Here is a 22,219-nt window from a genome sequence, read left to right as displayed (position 1 = left end):
AAATCGCTTAGGGAGGTTATGGAATATCCATCACTGGAGATTTTTAAGAGCAGGTTAGACAATTACCTGTCAGGTATGGTCTAGATCAGCATTTCTCAAACTAGGGTCCACAGAATGGGGTCCACAGGCCCTGCTGATCAACTCCTCCCCGACCCTCCCAGGAGCAGGGACAGGGTGCGCTCAGGGAAGGGGACGAAATCAAGTCCAGGGCTGCCAGCCCCGCTGATCAACTCCTCTCCCGCCCTCCCAGTGCCTCCTGCACACTGTAGAACAGCTGTTCCCCGGTGTGCAGGAGGAGCTAGGAGGGAGGGGGAGGAGTGGGGACGGGGCACGCTCGGGGGAGGGGGTGGGAAGAGGAGGGGCAGGAGTGGAGCGGGGGTGGGAAAAGGCGGGGTAGGGTTAGGGCCTTGGGGGAAGGGGTGGAGTGGGGACAGGGCCTGGGGCTGACCAGGGAACTTGGGGGTTTGCAAAAATTTTTAAATCAAAATGGGAGTCCTCAGGTTGCTAAAGTTTGAGAACCGCTGATCTAGATAATACTTAGTTCTGCCATGAGTGCAGGGTACTGGACTAGATGACCTCTCGAGGTCCCTTCCAGTCCTACGATTCTATGATCTACTCAAAAGGTGCTCAGATGCCCTGATAAAGTGTGCCACAGAAAAGCCTGTAAGAAAGAAATAAGAAAAGAGCAGACAAAATTGGTTAATAAATATTTCACCACTGTGTGGCCTAGTGGATTGAGAGCCCTGGACTGGGATTCAGGACACTGATTCTATCCTGGCTCTGCCACTGGCCTGCTGGGTGACAGACAAGTCGCTGGCCCTCTGTGCCTCAGTTCCCCCTTTTCAAAATAGGAAAACAATGCTTTCCTTTTTTGTAAAGTACTTGGAGGTCAAATGATGAAAAGTGCTATATAAGAGCTAAATATTATGATGAAGGGTTTTTTTTTGGAGTGGAACAATAGTTATGTAAGACCAACTCCTCCCCATGCCCAAAAACTGGTTTTCATGGGGTTTTTTAATAAACTAAATTTAGGATGAACAAGCCAAATTTTAATAGCAATAAGCCATGCCAGGGTGTTTATTAGGTGGCTTATGGTGTGCTTCTCTGATGGCTGAATGCGACACACTCAAAAATGCAATTCATGCTGCTCCACTGCAACTGCACATGAACAGATAAGAGGAAAGCAAGTAAAGACACAGGAGATGAGAAAGGGAAAAGTCTGAAGTCAAGGCTGATTCCAAGATACAATATGTGAACTCAATGCCAAGTAAAGGTCTGAGTTCAAAGAATAAGTAGAACAGGAATCTCAGAGCAAAGAGGACTCTATACCTAGAAGTTTAGGGACTACCCAAGAGCTGTCAAGAGACCAGACAAGCAGGCAGGAAAATAAAAGATAAGGGCAAGCATGAGGAGATCTATTTGTGTCCCATCTGAAACATTTTTATTCTTATGGCACCTGTTTGCTTTTTTATACCACAGGGTTAAAACATAGTGTACCAACCCACCAGAGTCTCCCAACACAACAGCTGTTTTTAATCTTGTATTAGACACAGAAGAGCTAAAAACCTCCCACCTGGGCATATGGTTCACTCTCATTCAGCTCCGGATTCACTGCCCTGCTGGCCTCATAGAAAGATTCCTGTTCCTGTAAGGGAAGGTCTGTCCCCGACGATCCATCATTCTCCTGCTTCGGACTGGGCTGCAGGTACAAGACTGAGGGGTTCAGTTCTATAAACCCCTGTTAAAAATAAACAGTATGTAAAGTCAGTAAAGTGTGTTGTAAGCAACAGAAAAAGAAGAAAAAAAAAACTAGAGCAAGATTTTGAAATGGTTTTCGAACTGCAGCAACCTGCTACCCAACTGAGTGGGAGTTGGGTTGGGAGCCATCTAGATGCTGGCAGAGTCTGCCTTGTTGCAAAAGTTAAAATGGTTTTCCACAGTGACAAAACTACTCATCAAATGGTACCTGGACATATCACATGCCAAAATGGCAAGACTTCTTGCCACAAGATTTACTGTTCAGCCTACAGATTAAAGCAAAGGACACGGCCCCTGGGTTCTGCCTGTTACTGACATTTGAAACCGTGGGATTTTGTTTATAGTTCTTGGTAAAACAGTGCTGACTCTCACTGTCAAATCACAGTGTTGGCCATTCTTAGTTATATTAAATTATACATTTTTACAGCACTGTTTAACAGCCTAGGCCCCTTTCTAAACGATAATCTGGTGCTGGAGCATAATCCATTTAGTGTGACACTTTAGCATAACCCACTATACACTTACCAGGAAAAAAATAAATCACACTAGCATCTTTATACCTCAGTATGCTGTAACTGGGTTTCTGTGGTCAGTGCAGACAAGGTTGGAGATTTACCTCTTGAAATTCACCTTGAGCTTCAAACAAATAAGCTAATTACAACTAATCACCTGAGACTGAGATTTCCAGAGCAAAAGTACCAAAACTGCATAACAGTTTGAGTTCTTTCATTAACAAAAATAAACACAAAAGCAGAAGACTTCCAAGCAGACTTGAAACTAGACAGTAAAACCTCATCAATTTCAGAGAGATGGAACTAAATGTTTTAGTTCATTTTCTGAGCAAATCTTGTGCTGTTAAAAATGATGGACTGACAGAACTGGTGAGAGCCAGGAATAGAAAAGGCAAGTATCCTATAGGCAGTTGCACATGTGTACCTTAATCCTGCCCTGTAACACAGGCTCTTCACTGCTATCCCAGTTCTGGACTGCTATTCAGAATGTCTACAGTTCTCAAACTTTTTTTCCATATTTACATAAGGTCCCTATCAACACTACTTGAACAAACAATAAATGATAATAAAATATCCACATTAAGAACCTCCTAAACCCATGTTAGCAAATGTTACCAAAGAATCCTCTCTGTAACATTGATGAAGCCATAGCAGCTTTCTGAACAACAGCACAGCAGAGATGAAAGCGCACATGAACCCTGCAGCATTACACAGTGGTGGTTAGGTGATGAAGTTCAAATGTCTAATTGTGCTCAGGCTGTGAAAACCTGTTTAAGATAAATGTGAACTTAAGCTTTATGAGATAAAGGACTATTGTATGAATATACTGGACTCTTCTCCCTGGGATGAGTGAAATTTTAAGGTGCACTGGAAGTTCCTGTTGCATTTCTTTTGTTACGAGTAAATTTTCCATGTTACATAATCCAAATTCCCACCATATTACAGCCCCTTCCTTGAACAGTCTTGCTCAAACTCGCCACCTCTGCCCTTCTTCACCTTGGAGAGAATATTTTCTCTGCAAATGACAGCATGGCCCTCTGCTCTCAAGACCTGATGGATGTAGATATCTTCATCAGAGGTAGTGTCACACAGGAAGAGGTGAAGAATACCGTTCACATATTCATCCACCACTCCCACCAGTGGCTTCAGGTTACACAGCTTCCAGAACTGTAGAATGGCATTGGTAGTCCAATGCCCCTTGAAGAAAGGGGGATAAACAGGTTACTACAAAATAGCCCATTGGCAGCTATATGAAGCTTATTCTCATTCCTAGAAAGTTTGCTGTGGATGCAAAGGGTGAAGGCAAGCTAGATTCAGGGGCACAACCGGGCAAGGTTTAGCTGAAGTAAGTGTAATAAGGGTGTACCACACAGGCAAATGCACCAAACTGAACCTGACAAGATTACCAACACTCAATTAAGTTTAACTACTCAAAATGTAAAAAGGCTGCAGAGCTGGAGTTATTACTGAGAAGCGACGTGCACTCTAAGCTCTTATTTTTCCAATGACTGACAAACTGTGTGGCCAGCTCCTGAAGTTTTATCAGGAGCCTTCTAATACATGGTGATTTGCTGCAAGCCTCAGCTCCCGGAGTCATGTGATTAAAGGAGAATTTCAGCTTTCATTTATAAAAAAAGTTTCTAGCCCTTATAGTTCTGAAGAAAAGCTTGAAAATGTGAACCTAAATGCTTAGAATGTGAAGGAAATAAAAAGAACCCAAAATGTATTATTGGTAGAAAGCCTTTCCTCCCTTTGGAGTTCTTTCACATACTTCTCACCCCAGACAGATTATTTTGTTCTGAGAAAGTCTGATGGAAATTTATTCATCTGTTTTGCAGTTAGAGTGGAAAGGAAATCAGGGATCCTGCTATAAGGGGTGATGGGCTGACTCTAAAGAGGGTCCTGGCCAGTCCCCCCTTGTGAAGGAAGTTTTGACTAACATGGGTCACTCAAGTAAAGCAAATATTTAAAGCAGAGAAAACTGGGCTGGATTTCCCAAGGCTCCACAAGGGTCACAGAGCACTCAGGACAGAGGAGAAAGCTTATTCACTGGCATAATGAATACCTCTACAGGAGCTGTCCATTTGTAGACAGAATGCAAACCAGCATGTTATGAATACTCAGAAAGGGAACAATGATAGGTTGACAGACAACAGCAAAACTCCCATGCACTTTGGTGGGAATCAGATCAGGCCCAGAGAATGTCAACATCAATATTACTCAGTTTATTTCAAGTAGGCAAGAGGCCAATGTCTACTGCACAGTCCCATTATATATAAATAGGTGAAAAACTGTCTGTGGATACATACCCCTATGGGTTTCACCCATGCCAAGGAACAAGGGATAGCTTGGGCAGGAAGTTTCGAATAGCAGCACCTGCAACAGGAATCAAATCCATCATCTCATCACACACCAAGAGTTAAAAATATGGATGGTACAAGTTTCCATGAGCCATATAGCCTCTTGATCTTCAATTCCAACAGCCACCTCATAGTTGTATTTTTTTAAATTAATATTTTATGCTTATGAAAGACGTCCGATGAACAGCTCTGGCAACCAACATCCTCCATCCAAAGAATGGGTACAGCACAGACAACAGCAGTGCCAGTTCCCACGCACTGCACCATGCCAAATGTATCTCACCCCTGCAACTCATTAAACAGAGACCGATGGTTATGACTTTTGTTTCAATCAGTGTCAAAGCCCCCATGTAGAGAGGCAGATGAGACAGGAGAACAGACTAAACAGTGTGGAGGCTAGGAAAGGAGGGAGATGAAAAAAGCTCTCTTCCCTCCACTCCAACCAACTCAAAATAAGGACAACTGATGCTTTATGTTCATCCCAGAATAAATGACAACTCCAAATATGTCTGGAAAACACTGTGAAATCTATTGACAGTGTTTATGCAGCTTTCCCCAAAGGGAGTGAAGGTGGGGCAAGCTCCAGGAGAGAAGGTAAGATTTGGCAGCACTTAACCAAAATACCCTTAGCCAGAATACCACAATTAACTTACTTGAGGAATCTCAGGCAAGACTTCGGCACAGTCCGCAGATTTCCAAAGTCTGGGAAGAACACCTCCACCTCCTGTTCGCTGAGCACCTGGTGGATGATGACTCGGTACCACCATTTGTCCTCCGAAATCCTAACACAGCAAAGATGGCCAGGCTGGACCAAGACCTCCGGCATGACATAACGGTCAGAAACATTTTTATTTGAATAGCATCGTCTGCAAGACACCACAGAAAAAGGTCATGCCCAGCAGGAAGCAGTACAGACAGAACTGCATAGGTGCTTCAGTACAGCATTGCTTTCTTGTTTTCCTTTAAACCTCTCTTTGATATGAACTTTCAAGGAGCCTTATGGTAAAACATCAGAGCTAAGAACAGTTTTCAGAGTTAACGTAAGATCTAGGAAAGGCAATGCAGAGGAAGATCTTCCTTAACAGTGAAGGTGACCCTTCCATATCATGCTCTTATACCACATGGGTAGAGTACACATGTACTTTAAACATTTACGATGAACACACAGCCAAATTCAAAGGCTCAAATATATTTATATTCAAAGAGTATAAAAGCACACACAGGGATTTTACTCGCCTTCCAGCAAATACAGTAGGTGCAGCTGTGACACAATGTACTTCAGCGTAGCACCCTGCAATCCCCATATTCATCAATGGTATATGGTTGTGGTATTTCATACAAAGAGTGCCTTGAAAGGTATCATATGAAAAGTCATGATCTGCTGAAACTCATTGTTCTGTCAAAATATGTATATCATGATGTACGATGTTATAAGATTTTGCTATATGGTTGTTATTGACAGGTGTAATGAGTTTGGGATACACCCACTGCTAACCTTCCAGTGACAACAGGGGTGGTGACCCACACCCAGATGGGCATTAACTGACCCTGATCAGCAGGGGAATTGTAAACAAGAGATTTACAGTTCTGTAAGAGACCGTTGTGCAAGCACCACACAATCGGGATTGCTCAACTCTGAATCAGCAAGGCCCACGAGGACATGCCTGGGCCAATATCTTTCCAGGGACACAGACTGAGAGTATAAAATAACGGACAGTGGCATCACCAGACCATCTCTCGTCCCTCACCTACGCCGAAGGGCAACAAGAGAAAGACTTGGAACTGAGGAGATTAGTCTCAGGCTGGGAAGGAAATTGTGCTTAAGAATTAAGAACTGTAACCTACCTATAACATCCAGTGAGATGAGAAAAACTGCTTCAATTCTTGCTTAGTCTAAACGTTTAGGATTTAGAATATGTGTTGATCTTTTGTTTTCTTAAGGTAACTATCTCTGATCTTTATGCCCAGCACTTATAATTAGGGCCATGATTATATCACGGAATCCGTGACTTCCAGAGACCTCCGTGACATTTTCTGCCCCAGGGCTGGACTACTGTCAGCAGGCAGCCCCACAGCTCTCAGTTCCTGCAGGCAGAGGCCCCCAAGCAGCTCCTAGCCGCTGGGCAGCAGGGGTCCCCCAGAGCTCCAACTCCCCATGGGCAGCTGGGCTCCCCACAACAGAGGAGAGCAGGGGGACCCCACAGCAGCCCAGCCACAGCGGGTGGCAGGAGCCCCCCCAACAGCAGCCCAGCTGAGGGAGGCAGACAGAGCCCCCCACAGCTGCCCAGCCACCAGGGTGGGGATTGGTCCCTGCAGCTGCCCAGCTGCTGTGGGTGCTGGACCCTTCTCACTCCCCGTTTTATCCGTGATTTTTACTAAAAATATCTCTGACATGTCATGGACTTCTGTGAATTTTTATTACCTGTGACCTGTCCATAATTTTTACTAAATATCTCTGACAAAATCTGAGCCCTACTTAAAATCACTTTAAAAAAAATCTTTCTGTAGTTAATAAACTTATTTTAATGTTTTATCCTTACTAGTGAGTCTGTCCAAAGTGCTTGGGGAATCTGCTCAGATTACAAAGGCTGGTGCATATCTATTTTCCTTCGATGATGAAGTGGCAAACTAATTACTGAGCTTGCACTGTTCAAGAGAAGGCCTTGAGCAGTGCAAGACGGTATATATCTGGGGTGCAAGGCTGGGGACTTGGGAGATTTGCTGGTCTCTCTCTGTGTATAGTTTATGAGTTGCATGAATGCTCTTCACACCACTTAGCTGGATGTGCCTCTGCATGCTGATGGCTGAGTGATAACAGTACCTGGAGGGGTTTGCTGCTTGTCACTGGCAAAGCACTGAGAGAATGAGCCCAGGCTGGAGAGTTAAAGGGGCCAGTGATCCCACTTTTCCAGGTTGCTCACACAGGCGTAGTAAAAAAGTATATGTAAAAAGTATAGTTAGAGCTGTGTTACAGAGTTCAGTTTTAACCGAAGCGGTCAACCTTTATTTTGTTGAAATCTCATTGAAATGGAAAAAAAAAAAAATCAGAATCCAAACTGAGCACTATTTGATTTTTTCATAGTGGCTCAATGAAGAATGAATAGAGAGAATTATAAGCATTTAAAAGGTTTCAGAGTAGCAGCCGTGTTAGTCTGTATTCGCAAAAACAAAAGGAGTACTTGTGGCACCTTAGAGACTAACAAATTCAAATAAATTTGTTAGTCTCTAAGGTGCCACAAGCATTTAAAAGTAATCCTATTTGGCAATTTTTCATTAATATTATCTCACTTTTTTGGTACCCCTTCTGCAAGAAATTTAACACATTCTGGGAGCTGTCCTTTGGTCACTTTTCTCTTACTCATGCATTAATTCCTAGAATATGAGTTATGCATCAGTAGTGATGCTAGAGAGCATTTCATAACTATCCCTAAAAGCAGTAAGTACCCCAATCATAACAAGCTTTTTCTTTAACACAAAACCTTTAGATAATGACCTTCCCAAATACATGGAAAGCATGACAGTCAGATGAGCAAGTTTGATGAAGCTGGGGTAAGTAGTGCTTTTTGGTATCTGTTGGAGATGGACGTGAAAGCCTTAAGGAGTCCTATATCAACAGTGCTGTAGGCAACATGAAGGTGCAAAGGAATGCATAAGTCCTTTGCCATAACTATTTATTTCTATGCTTTTAAATTTGGGTGGATGAAGTGTGTCCTGCTGCAGCCCTAACTGCCACCAAACATAGTTCTTGTTTTCCAGTTATAGAGGGATGAGTAAGCACTATGCATACATGAACGAGTAGAGTGCATGAACATCTGCACCAACATACCCAAGCCGGTACCAACCACAACAGCAAGCTGGGTGCCCTGCTCTCTCAGCAGCATAGCACATGCATACACATTCTCATGGAGAATCTTCACAACAGGCCACAGCACAAAGCTGATGCAACGCTTTCTCACCTCATCTCAATCATCATATCCTCCAGCATCTCAGATGTTTCCCTGCTACATAGACGGATGTAGAACTGGTTAGGAGAGATTATGTACTCCACAAAGACACCCACTAGCATGCTACTGTCCAGTGCAGGGAGACAATAAAGTCTTCTGTCCTGAATAGCATCAGGGGGGATCTCGGGTTCTGCTATCTCCCGGGCTAGCTGTAGCTCCTCCACATCCAGATACTGCAGAGACAAGAAAAGGAGTAAAAGGAACTGGTGCTCAGACAGATGGTTAAATGCTGGTGCTGTGGGTGCATTGAACAAGGACAAGCAACTGCCCCATTAAGATAAAACCCAGTGCTGGTGGGGCTTGTCCTAATGCCTAATGGAAAGGATTCTAAGTGGCACTGTACAGCCTAAGTCCAGTGCTTAATTTGTAATGACAGAGGTACTGGAGCTTGTGCTCAAGTGATATTGTTACTTTCATAACTGATGTGGCAAGCCTAGAGGTGCCAGGGCTTTGAACTGCAAAGCGTAGAGGGCAAGGGCTTAGCCCTGGCACAAATTAAGCACTGCTTAAGTCCCATTCCAAAGCCCTGCCTCTTAAGTTCTTCACACAACGAGGGCTGGCAGATTTAATTGGGGTGGTTCAGACCCACAATAAAGGGGAAGGAGTGCCTGACTTACCCACAGCAAATATTCCAATTAAACATTGGGTCTGACTGGCTCAACAGAGGAGATCATCTGCCAGCAGAAGGGTTCTCTGGAAACAGGGAAATTCTAAGGACTCTCTCTGGGATGTGCTACACCCACCAAGGAAGGAAATGGGGAAGAGACAGAAACAGATACCTCACACCAGATTTGAGAGTGACCTCTGAGTTTTCATCATGAAAACTTAGAGACAACCCCAGAAGGGAGAAAGCCAGTCCCTTCCATGAGAGGACTTGACTGAAAAGGTGAACTAAATCTTTTTTGGTTTCATTTAGTTATCTGGGTGTATGCAATAGCCTGAAGGCAGTGCTTTCTGCTGCCCTACAGAGATTCAGACTCCATCTGTGTACACTGCTTCTTGTGCCAGCAAGGAGAGTGTGTGCCATAGAAGTAACATCAGGACATGGAGAGTTGAGGCAAGGGAGAAAGAAGGAGAAAGGCACCTCACCTCACCTGGTAGCCATCCCTACTAGACAATGCAGAAGCAATGCAGATGAGCTCAAAAGACTGCATGATCAATTACCACAGATGAAAACTGCATTGTGGGAGTAAGGTACTTAACAGAATGAACAGATTCATAAATATTAAGGCTAGAAGGGACCATTATGATAATCTAATCTGATCTCCTGCACAACTAGGGCCTTACCAAATTCACAGTCCATTTTGGTCAATTTCATGGTCAGAGGATTTTAAAATTCGTAAATTTCATTATTTCAGCTATTTAAATCTGAAATTTCACAGTGTTGTAATTGTAGGGGTCCTGACCCAAAAAGGAGTTGGGGGGGGCAGGGGAGGGTCGCAAGATTATTGTAGGGGAGGTTGCAGTACTCCTAGCCTTACTTCCATGTTGCTGCTGGCAGTGGCCCTGCCTTGGGCAGCTGGAGAGTGGTGGCTGCTGGCTGGAAGCCCAGCTCTGAAGGTAGCGCTGCTGGCAGAAGCAGCACAGAAGTAAGGATGGCACAATATGGTATTGCCACCTTTATTTCTGTGCTGCTGCTGGCTGGGAGCTGCCTTCAGAGCTGGGCACCTGGCCAACAGCCGCCACTCTCCTGCCACCCTGCTCTGAAGGCGGCACAGAAGTAAAGGTGGCAATACTGTGAACCACCTAAAATAACCTTGCGACACCCCCCCCCCCCCCCCGCAACTCCCTTTTGGGTCAGGACCCTCAATTTGAAAAACACTGGTCTCCCCCATGAAAGCTGTGTAGTATAGGGTAAAATCACACAAAAAGACCAGATTTCACAGGGGAGACCAGATTTCATGGTCCGTGATGCGTTTTTCATGGCTGTGAATTGGGTAAGGCCAGAGAACATAACAGGCCAGAGAACCTCACCCAGTATTCTCTGCATCAAGCCAATATGCTATAACTCAATAAGAAGCTATCTCAATTTGAAAACTTCAAGTGATGGAGAATCCACAATGTCCCTAGGCAAGATGGCTTTGGATAGGCTGGATACAGATGCAGAAAGATTCCAGTGGCTCTGCAAGGCTGAGTCTGGCTACAGTACACTCTTGAAGGGATATTTAAATTCCCAGTAGCCAGCTACACTAATCACAGCTTCCAAACCTAAAATGCACCCCCTGGTCATTATATTACTGAAGGTCACTCACTGGTTTCACCATTTCTTTTACCACATTGAATGCTCTGCTTTTTTTCAGGTCCAGATCCTCAGAGTTCTCAGAACAGAAATCCCAGCTGGAGACCTTGAGCTCAACAGCACCTAGTGAAGATGTAAAAGAATCAGACTGACAGATCTCATCCTTTGATTGCTCAACTAATGGAATCAAATGTGCTCGGTTAGAAGATGAAATTCACACATCTTAAAAGCCAGAGCTGTTACCTTCCAAGGTTCTGTCTACGTTCAGGAAATTTATCTTTGCTTTTACTCCAGTGCAAATATGTTGCACTGATGTAAAGCAGGGCTTACATAAGTGTGACTTAACCCAATGAAGAAATTGCCCGGGTGTAACTACATCAAGATAATTACACTTGCACAAATTCCCAATGTATAGTCACCACATTGTGAGCCCCATTTTACAGCAATGCCACACCTTATGCTGCTAAGTCACACTACACTGATGTAAATGTCTTTAGTGTAGATGGGGCCTTAAGAAAGGAAGAACATCTATTTGGGCTTCAGAAAGCAGTAAGAAAAAGAACTGATGTACATCAAGATACAAAAGCAGAAACACTAAAACTCATTCCTTGCCCAGTGGTACATGCTACAAAACTCATTGATAAAAAATTCCATCCTCAACTCACAACAAAAAGGCTTCAAAAATACCTGCATTAAAGTATAATCTGCAAGATGCTGACAAAGCAAGCTTCCCTCCATAGAGAAGGGAAGGAAAAGCAGATGATTTGCCTTCACAATTCAAATGGACAGCACTTTTACCCAGCACGCCACACACTTTCAACTGCTGTGAGGCTGGTCACAGATTCCAATACTTGCAGCAGAATCTAATCTTTTTTTTTTTTTAAATGAAAAAGAGCTAGCCTTTATTGTGAAAATACTCTTTAGCAATGAATCTAAGCTATTCTGTCTTCTCGACAGCCTCAAACAGTAATTCAAAGACAGATGTGAAATCTCCCCATTCATCTCGACTGGTTTTTAACTTTGAATATAAATGTCAAATCTAACAGTTTCACTCAGGCTTGACAAATCCACTCACCAGTGGTAAGAAATGAGCAAAGCTCCCAGCGTATAATGCTGAATCGTGCTCTGAACGCTACTCTGTTTAGACCAAGGTGATGAATTGTATGATGAGACTTGTAGACTCCGCTTCTCTTTTACAGATCCCATTTTTAAGGGGCCCTGCTGTAGGTCTTTGTGGGTAACATCTGTCCCACCAGCAGTATTTTGGTCACTCCTGCCCTACAGCGAAACATGGACATATAAACCTCACTTACCATCCGCTAAGCACTTGGATTCAAGATCAAAGACCAGCCAGTCTTGTTCTCCTTCCTTGCGCTCAACGTGGAGAATATCATTAAGGGCCCCAACAAACTCCATCACATTTAAGAACCCCAGCTCCTTCACGGATAGCTTCTCTTTAAAATGTGCCTGTTGCCAGAAAAGAAGAGTTTTACAAGGTATATTCAACTGCCCCTTTTTTTTTTAAACTGCGACCACACCTGCAGAGCAGACAACAATAAAAACTTAAAGAACTAAAGAACTTGGCAAGCATAATTTGCAAGAGGGGTTTAAGTGCCCCTGCAGCAGTGAGTGGGTTATCATCCACTGGGATCAGGCGACAGCATCTCACAATCCACTTCTGCCATTGTACGATGGAGGTAGGGGGTGGTTCCTGTGCACATCAGTCTTCGCTGATATCCAATGTCTGTTTCTAAGAAGACTGAGCAATAGTTAAAAGCAACTCAGATGCACGAATTTCAGGTTCCCTTTGAAAACACGGGAAAGCAAAAATGGCTGCCAAATGGAAGAGCTCTAAGATCAGGAGAGAAAAGAATTTTAGAATCAAACTTCTAAAGGGAGTTAAAACCATGGGGAGGAAAAAAATTCCAAGCTATAAAAACAGTTCAATGGTATCTTTTAAACAGAATGGTTTCACAGTCGGGACTATAAATTGGTACAAATCATATCCACATGACTTGCAATCTTCTCATTCTTGGTGCTGGACATGGATAGCAGCACTCCACAGTGCATCAATTACAAGGTTCATCACTGTGTAACAGACACATACCGGATCCCTAAAACTGGACATAGGATGTAGATTTACCTTTTGCACATCTAATAATTTTGTAAAATGACCAAAAAAAAGTGTTTAGCTGGAACACAGGACTACAGATAGGAGCCTGCACCCAAACAGAACAAGCTTGAACACTAGTTCCCTAATATTAGTGGAGCTGCTCCTCAATACCAAAAAAATTAGACTCTCTCAAACTACATTTATTCAGTTCTCCTAAGTTTCTTAAGAAGGGTATTTCATTTACTTACAGGATTCCACAAGGATGCAAAAAATCAATATTTCAGCCCCTCTGGCCTGCCTAAAGATTAGTTAAATAAAATACCCTTGTAAAACTCTTTAAAAGAATTATTGGAGTAATTAAGTTTTGGGGGCACTCCTATTTCCTCATTGTCAGTACGTGAATGGACATAAGTTCAGCATCATCATCTTAGCTCCTACTGGGTATTTATCTTCACCATAAATCCAGCACACAGAGTTGGCAGCCTCTTCTGGAGGGAACCTGCACTGAAAAGAGAAAACTGCTCTACCAGAGCTGAGAGAGAATCTTGCAGAGTGCTCTTTGAACATGCAGTATGTCCAGCTTTAACCAAACCGAATAAAGAGTCCCTACCCGCTAGAGGCAAAACTTACCTCAAACTCACTAGGTAGCTTAGACGCAAGCAAACCCTCGGGATACTGGGCTGCAACCTACACGATAGGAAAGGACACATCATAACCAGACAGTTGTGTACCTGGACCTTAGGTGAAAGAGGGAGTAAGAATAGCTTCATATTGCAACACAGACAACTAAACAGCATATTATGAGTGCAAAATATATACTTATAGAAAGTTAGGGGCCCTAGCTTTTTAATGACATGCGCTTTATTACTAGCCCCTGTGGCTAGATATGTTGGATCTTCCATCTGTTGATGCCCAAAATTAGCAGTGCTTTGCCACTCATCCAGAACCTCAGACTCACATAACTTAATTTCTGAGGGTACATATAAACTGGAAAAGGAGGAAAGGACTACAAATAACATGTGTATGTTTGGAATTCATGGCCCCACACAGTGAGCCAAGCAGGAGCAGCAAATGAAAGAGCCCTTTAAAAGATCTGCATCGATGCATTCGACCCACTGGCCTCAACTGTGGCCGCAGGCCCTGCTACAAGATACAGAAAGTGCATCCAGAGTCTGGCTCAGTTAAAAGAGAGAATTTCAATGGAAAGTATCTATCCAGAAGAGTAATTTACTTGGCATGGGTTCATCTGTCCCAATCAACAAGTCCACACATCTCTGTGAATTCAGTAAAGAGAAACTCTCCATTGTATACAAGGATTATGAAAATTCCACATTGTAGAATACCTGCAAGGATCAGAAGTCTAATTTCCCAGATAAATAATCTAGGCCAGTGGTTTTGAAGACCTTTTCCATACCCTTACCTTCTTTTCCATATAAGCACCATCCTAACACCCCTCTCCAATCTAGCCAAAAACCCCTCTCCCACTTAGCTATATGGGAAGGACAAAGTAGTCATGCCTCCTACATCTACCTGTTCACGACCTCCAGGTTCAGAACCCCTGACCCAGACAGCTATGCTGAGAAGCCCCAATTAGCAGTCCACCACTGTATTTCAGTATGGTTGCTTAAGTGCACCCATAACATGCTAGGTACTGTCGACACTTATAGGAAGATGGCGAGCTCTTTAGCGCATGAACTATCTGTAAAATTGCAGCTGCTGTGAAGGGGGATAGTTCAAGACATAAGCAGCAAAAGAGATAGTAGTAGATTAGGGGGAGTGAGATCACACTGGACAATAAATATACACATTTAAATAACCTAGAGGTGTCACCACCTTTCATAGGTTCTGATTCTGCACAAGCATCAGGATTCATAGATAATCTGTATTCTCTGCTGGGCTTTTCCAGCCTAGCTGATGCCAAAGACAGAGGAAACAACATATTTCAATCTTGTGGGAAGAGAGGCAGACCACAGGCTGGCTGACCCCACATCATCTTCCCTAATTTATCAGTAACCACCAAGTCTACTGAAAAGCAGCAGTGATGTTCCTTGAGCATCAGGCTTTAGACATGCTAATGTCTAAATGCTTATTCCTGCCCAAAGCTTAGAGACATTTCCAGATATGAACACTTACAACTCGGATCTTTTCTTTGAGTTCTGAGCTGACTGTCCCTCCGGCTCCCTTCTGTGCAAGCATCATCTTAATATCCTTCTCCAACTTCAAGGAAAAGCCAAAAATCATACCAAGAACAAAAAGGTGAATTACAAGACTCAAGAAAACTCATATCAAATTGTGCAATCAAGGGGGCAAATAATTACAGTAAAAGATGTGTTTATTAGTGGAAATTACATCGAGATTAGGATTGCAGTGAAACAGGATTGAATGTCAGCATCTAGCAAAGGATTTTTAAAACACGTTGCATGTATAAGATGCACAACCATTAACTCTAAAACTGCTCATATACAGGCACTTGGAATGTCTAGTAGTTCTTGCCCTTCATAATCTCTGGGACTCTATTCTGTAGATCACCAATACTGATCATGGGTCTTGCTGCGATGCAGGGGTTTCCAATTAATTACTGTTTACATTTACCATTATACCACCAGTGTTGTACCACTTCATCATAAAGCAGACTATGCACTAGCCATAAGCCAGTTTTCTGGAGCTCTCAGAGCACCTCACACACTTCCTTTCATTCTTCCTTCGTCCCTAAGACTCTTGCCATGGCATTCTCCCACCTACCATCCCGTGGCATATGGGCCTTCTAGCAGTAACTAACTATACTGCAGCCTATTACAATTCTGGATCAGTTCCCTCCCACAGCCTACACTTCATTCAAACCTCCCTGCTAAACCTATCCTTTGTAATCTTTCCCATTCATGTCTATGCACCTACCCCCATGCTGCCCCCTACATACAGAACTCTATCTCCCTCATTTGCTAAATGACCCTCTTAGGTGTGAAGTATTATTCATTTCAAATCCCTCCTTAACACATGCTGCTCCATTAGTACTTCAATGATCTAAAATAATCCACACCACCTCCCATTTGTACCATTAACCATTGTATTCATCATGGGTCAGTATTGGATTGTCTGTGCCTGATCACCTAGGTAAGCACACTGAGGTAAGGAGAGTGTGTCTTCCTTTGTCTGAATATTGCCTACCACACAGAACTCAATAACAATGGCTGCCCTTTGGACCAAGTCCTTCCTTGGTGCTAATAAACGGTCCAGTTATACTCTACCTCAGCATAGAGCCCATCAGGACCAGAAAGGACAAAGGAAATAGTGTCTTTCAGTTATGGCATTAACTGGAAAAGCCTCCATTCTTTTTTGTCCTTGGGAGGAAGTATAGCTAGTAGTCTGAGCAAAGTACAGGGTCTCAAGGCTCCTGGTTTCTATTCCTTTCTCTATGAGATTCTATGTGATCTATGACAAGTGACTTAACCACAGTGTACCTCAGTTTCCATATGTATAAAGTGGGAATAGTTGCCTGGCTTATCTACCCTCACAGGAGGGTTATGAGGCTTAATATTAAGTGCTCTGAGATCTCTGAGTGGAAGGCACTCTATCTTTAGGTAACAAGTTGATGGTCATTACAGGAAATGGCCAATGGGTTATGTGTAACACGAGTACAGAGATTTTGCACACCAGAAATAGGATTTTGACAGCCCACTGGACTCCTATGCCAATATCAATTTGTTTGTTGTTGAACTAATCTGAAAACAATTTAGAAAACTCTAGCCTTGTACTGATGATACACTGTATCCCAGACACAATTACATTATTAAATGACTCTCCTTAAGGATAAGAAACCCCGCAGCTCACTTCTTCAGTTACTCACTTGTTTCAGTCTCTCACCACAGTTCCCTACTTCTGCTTCCACTGGCTCTGATCCCCATTTTGGTGTTTTGAGGCTCTCTGTACATAAGACAGATCCTGGAGGGGGTGTCCTAACTGCAGGTACTGGCAGAGAATCAGAGTTGGCCTGCTCTGCTTTCTTTGGCTGAATCACCTTCTCACCTTAAGCAGAGAAGAGGTTTATACATGGCATTAAGCAGGTCACAGTTTCCCATTTCCCTGGCAGGCAGGCAATGTTGGGCTCACACCAATGTTTATCCAGCTCGACAAAGGTTGCCTCCTTGTTGTGATGTTAATAAAAGCTATTTATAGAGTACAGACTTCAGATTAGCTCAACTCGCCCCTCTCCATCCACCTACCCCTGAGAACACAGAGGAGAAATCATGCAATAAAGCCCCAAGTCATACAGAGCCAGAACCCTTTGGCACTGGGCTGGGCACACAGCTGCTGCAGCAGCAGCACCACAGCCATCCTGTGCTGAATCCTAAAGGATGGGTGCTATTGCAGCCAGTGGAGACCTAGCCCCCTTCACCTGAAACATGGTCTGCTTGAAGAAAAAGTGACAATGTGTGCTAATGAGAGCTACTTGCCCCAAATGAAATACATATACAGCCTCACCCTGTGACAGATTTTCCTGCTGTTGCTTAATTGAGGGGCTTTTCTTCAGGGTCAGCAGAGAGCCTGCCCTGGTCTGCTCAACGGCAATGAAATCAGAGGCTGCGCTCAGCACTTCAATCATGGAGAAGAATCCATAGCGCATATACTGGAATGTCCGTCCAAAGCGCCTGGCGAAGGCCTTATCAAAATCTGAGAGCAAGACTGGGGACAGACTCAGCAGGTCCTTCAGCTCACTCTTCACCATAGCTGGCAGGATAGGAGGTGTCCGGCCCTTCCGGGGCAGGCTGGGGCGAGAGAAGGCATTTGTTCTTCGCATGACATTTCGCACCTTAGAACTGGTCCTCTGTCTGGCAACCAAACTTGCCATCCCCCTGGTGGCTTCATCTGCAATGACTAAAGCAGCAGAAATAAATAGTTAAGCTGTGTTGGGTAACGCTCTTCCTCTCTCCCCCTTCCCTTTTACTAGCCCCCTTCTGAGGAAACACTCCTCTTCAAAGAGCAAAGCACTAATCTGTTATTGCTGAACTCTACCATTAATGATGGAAAGCACAGTAACTTATAGCTTTTATCCTCCCTCCGTAAGTTGGTCTGGAACAGCTTTAACATCCCAGAGAGGGCAATGTGACAGGACCATGATCTCAGCAGATCATGATCCAAGCAGAGAGGGCTGCTGAGCCTACTAAGTGCTTGAACAGGAGATCATATGAGAAAGCCCAGATATCGCAGAAGGCTGTGTTGGCAGCTCAATAGATGGCACCCTTCCCTGTGAGCCAGTATTGCAACAAAACCATACTGGACCTCTTGGTAGTGCTAGAGCATAATGTGCTTTGCTGGAGCTGCAGCCTTTTGAACAAGATGTAAAACCAAGGCCCTAACCACCTGTCATTATGGCATTTTTCACAATGTTAAAAGTGTTAGCAAGAGTGTCTTGGACCAATTCCAATTTGTGCAATTACACTCTACCTAAATTAATCAGATACAGCATTCTTCTTTCACTGCCCTACATTGATGTGCAGTTTAGCGTCAATATTTACAACTACTTGATAAAGTGATCCCTGTATATACATAGCTTGTGTCAGTTCATGGCAACTGCACATGTATTTCCCTTGTGCTCCAGCAAGTGCACCCACTCTAGTCTCCCAGCTCCTCACCTCTCTTGGGCAGAGACCCATCTCTCTTTCCCTCCTGACAGGGGTTTTTCCAGGCTGCAGTTCCCTAGTAAGTCAGAATGCCTAAGCAGGTCTCCATCTGCGCTTTGCCTTCTCATCAGGGGCTATAAACAGTGTAATTGCCCACAATTATAAGTTACCACACAGCCCTTTCTAAGCAAGCACATTCATTCTTAAGGTGAAAAACTATTAAAAACAATAAAAGAACCTACCCAAAATGCTAATTAGCTCACTAGAGATCAACCTGAACTTAAGCAAGGGTTCTACCGCTCTTTTGAACCCCACTATGGGGCTTTTCTGTGGTTACAACAGCTGTTTGCTCAAAACACACATTCATAGATCAGCTTTTCCTTTATACAGCTTGTGTCTTTGCGCTTGAGAGGCCATGCATACATAATCAGTCAGATAATGGCACTCTCCTAGGGCATAGAATCAAAAGGTTGGGTCCAGAGAAGGCACTCTGCATTCACCTCCACCCAGATATTTCCTAGAAAACCCACTTAACTTTGTCCCAAAAGTTCCTTCTTGTCTGGCACATTGTTTAAGAGTCCTTTAAAACTCAACAGCGCTTCTCAGGGTATACATTGGCCAAGTCTCTCCTTCCTAGAGAAGTTGCAAACAATCCCACAATAATACAAATAAATAATACAAACTTTGCATTTATAATACAGTGGACTCCAAAGCTATTTAACCTTAATTCAATAATATCTCCAAAAGACATTGCAGGAAATTGCCATATCTGTCACAGCTTGCATGGTGCTTTGGGAGGCCTCAAATTAAAAAGCACTATCTACATGCCTTTGAATTAAGCCAGCACCACCAGTGAGAGAGGAAGTTAATACCACCAAACCCTGAATACCCTCAGTGAGGGGGCATATAGCTAGCTTTGCAAAATCTCTCTGGACTGATGGGTTGGTAGTATTCTTTGTTAAGCTCCATAATAACAACATTTTTGGAGACTGAGCCATGTTCTCCCAGCATTTCCACATCACCCCTCTTATTTCTTAAAAAGAGATTTTAAAATGTCTATTCATTCTCCCCCTGGGGGTGCTTGCCTCTTCAATTTTGCAAAATCACTCCTACCAAAACAGTGCTGCTGATTATTTCAAAGACTCTGCTCCCAAAGGTGGGGAAACAAGAAAGAAGCAGGTTCAACCCACAAAGGTTCTTTTATCAAGAAATATAAATAATAATTAGCCCCCAGATAAGGGGGCACCAGTTGCTTCTCTGGTGCCTTTTCCCTGGCTCTGTCTTCTGCCACAATCTCTATTTACATAGAAGAGGGAGGCCTAAGTGCTATAGCATAAACCTGGGTGGTTGTCATTACAGATCCTAGGCTGGGCCCAGAACATATGTGAGATTAAGCAATTAGGAGAGAAGATGTCCGAGAGGCTCAGGAAGGAAGAGAGAAAGCAAATATAAATAGACTGGAAGAGAGGGAGAAACACAAAAGGTAAGAAACAAACATGGAGGCAAATGGAAATAATAAGGAACATGTGCAGAAGGCAAAAAAGATAATAAGAGTATGAAGAAATGGATCATGGTGCTGGTCCTTATAATGGAATCCTGCATACTAATGCTTATGTGGGTTACCCAAGGTTAAAAATAGGCAAACCCAACGTCAGCAGCCCATTAGAGTGCCATGAAGATTAATCTTTTTAATCAATAACTGTAAACTGCAAGTCACAAAGGAGAGATACCCATCCATAGTAAATGGCCAAGATGCTCCCTAGATATCACCCTCTGTTATTTGCACCTTTATAACATTTATCTAAAGCTTTCTTAAAAAGCTGGGGTGGATTAAATACATGACCCTGAAAACTCACTGGCTGGTTAGTATACTGGATACCTTCCCCCACGTTCAAATGCTCCACGTCCAGGGTCCACGCTCTACACCAGCCTTGTATCATGCACATACAAACTACAAGCACAGCATGAGACTGTTCTACTGAATGCCTTTCCATGCTTGGGTGAGGGTTCCCAAGTCATTTGCTCCTCTTGCCAGGGGAGCCGCACACCCACCTTTCAGTATAACATAGCCATCTCTAGAGGAGCAGATGTTGATGACATCGGGCATGTCCTTCACCAGCTCCATGGTGGATCGGTAGCCCAGGGTGTGCAATGGGAGAGGTTTGCCGATCATAGACAGGTACTCCTGCTCCAGCTGCACTGGGGTCAGGCCCTCTTTGACAGCCATCAGCAGCGACCTCACCTCTTTCCTCAGCAAGTCCATGAGGCGCTCTTGGTCCGACATGTTTGCGCTGGGGGAGAAACAGAGTGAGCAGAGAGCGTGACTTCCAGCAGGGAGGACACGCCCTGGAACCAAATCAGTGACTGATTTTTACAGCAAGCCCCAAGAGACAGGCAAGCAAGGGCACCGGGGAGGAGAGCAGGGGAAGAGAGTGGGTGGGGAGCGGGGGAGGCTGAGCCAGCACCAAGAGTGCAGCACAACAGCCCTTGCCCCTCAGTTACTGCCCCTGCATCAGCCTGTCCCCGTCTTCCCAGGATTACGGCCCCCTCTGCAGTTATTGCCCCCTCAGAATTACTGCCCCTCCCCCACTGAAGTCCCTGTCCCCCTCGCAGTTACTGCCCCTCCCCCACCCCCGGGGTCACTGCCGCTGCCTCCCCCTGCTGTTACCGCCCCTCCCCCATGGCGATTACTGCCCCAAGCCCTCCTCCCTCCCATCCCCCCAGAATCGCCCCCACCCCCACCTTCCCTCGCTCTCGGGCCGCGTCCTCACGTCGCGCCTCCTCGCCGGGTCCCTCCCTCACGCGGTGCCCACCCTGTGCGCCTGCGCGCAAACACCCCGCCCCTCTGCCCTCCCACCCCACCCGACCGGGAGCGGCGGAGGGGCGCTAGAGCCACCCAGTGGTGCGAGCGAGGTACTGCGCTCAGGCCGCCCGCCCGCCCCGTGCTGGGGCTGACGCTGGGCCAGCCTTCCCTAGGTCGGGACTCGGAGCTGCCCATGGGGCGGGGTCCCCACCCAACACAGTGAGCCCTCAGGTCCTGTGCGGGAGCAGCCAGGGCTGAGTTCCATCCCAGGTGACAGGCATCCACAGTACAGATGCACCCCCAAAGTTGTACTGAGTGGCCGCTTTGCTGAGCTCCCATCTGACCCTTCGGGCCACCCCATGCGTGCCCCACGGAGCCATGGCCTACTGCGCCATGCTAGCGATTCCCATCCTGGTAACCCATAACCATGTGAGGCACAAAGCAAAACATGAGATCGCTACGTGGGCTTCGGACAGACCTGACAGCACTGCCAGCTAGATTTATGCAGGGCTTGGTACAATGAGAGCAATGGGGGGCCCAGGACCTTGCCACAGAATCATGATTGAGCCCTGCCCCTTCAGGCTTAAAGAAAGCAAAGGGATAGGGGAAAAGAATAGAAAGAAAATCAGCCACACCCCAACATAAACCTGCAGCCCAGCTCTACATCATGAACACACAATCTCCAATTAGCATCAATCTTAAGCCCTTACACATTCCTCAGACCTACCTCATGGAAGGTTAGGAAAATTCCTACAAAGGATCATTGCTCCACAACACTGATGTTTCAACACAACAGCACAATATAATGGCAC

The 22,219-nt window shown here is 44.7% G+C and overlaps 1 protein-coding gene across 2 annotated transcripts in view; it reads right to left on the bottom strand.

Annotated features, from left to right (window-relative positions):
* Positions 1 to 21,423, bottom strand: part of TDRD5 (tudor domain containing 5) — a 29,611-nt gene extending 8,188 nt beyond the window's left edge. Inside the window, exons 1-13 of one of the 2 annotated variants that reach the window (XM_084637763.1) lie at positions 21,347 to 21,423; positions 20,657 to 20,895; positions 17,466 to 17,858; positions 16,831 to 17,009; positions 15,120 to 15,203; positions 13,617 to 13,673; positions 12,187 to 12,340; positions 10,887 to 10,996; positions 8,587 to 8,807; positions 5,284 to 5,496; positions 4,580 to 4,646; positions 3,267 to 3,467; positions 1,574 to 1,738 (exon numbers count right to left, since the gene is read on the bottom strand). In XM_084637763.1, coding sequence (XP_084493889.1) covers positions 1,574 to 1,738; positions 3,267 to 3,467; positions 4,580 to 4,646; positions 5,284 to 5,496; positions 8,587 to 8,807; positions 10,887 to 10,996; positions 12,187 to 12,340; positions 13,617 to 13,673; positions 15,120 to 15,203; positions 16,831 to 17,009; positions 17,466 to 17,858; positions 20,657 to 20,888 — 2,076 coding nt within the window. In that variant the 5' untranslated portion in view covers positions 20,889 to 20,895; positions 21,347 to 21,423. Of the gene's footprint in view, positions 1 to 1,573; positions 1,739 to 3,266; positions 3,468 to 4,579; positions 4,647 to 5,283; positions 5,497 to 8,586; positions 8,808 to 10,886; positions 10,997 to 12,186; positions 12,341 to 13,616; positions 13,674 to 15,119; positions 15,204 to 16,830; positions 17,010 to 17,465; positions 17,859 to 18,616; positions 18,687 to 20,656; positions 20,896 to 21,346 lie in introns of those variants that run through there. The other variant, XM_084637764.1, reaches the window with a different exon arrangement.
* Between the last annotated feature and the right edge of the window lie 796 nt (positions 21,424 to 22,219).

Source organism: Lepidochelys olivacea, assembly GCF_965140295.1.
Source record: "Lepidochelys olivacea isolate rLepOli2 genome assembly, chromosome: 8".
Taxonomy (NCBI): domain Eukaryota; kingdom Metazoa; phylum Chordata; order Testudines; family Cheloniidae; genus Lepidochelys; species Lepidochelys olivacea.
Note: the sequence above shows the minus strand (reverse complement) of the source record. Positions and strands in the feature narration are given on the sequence as shown.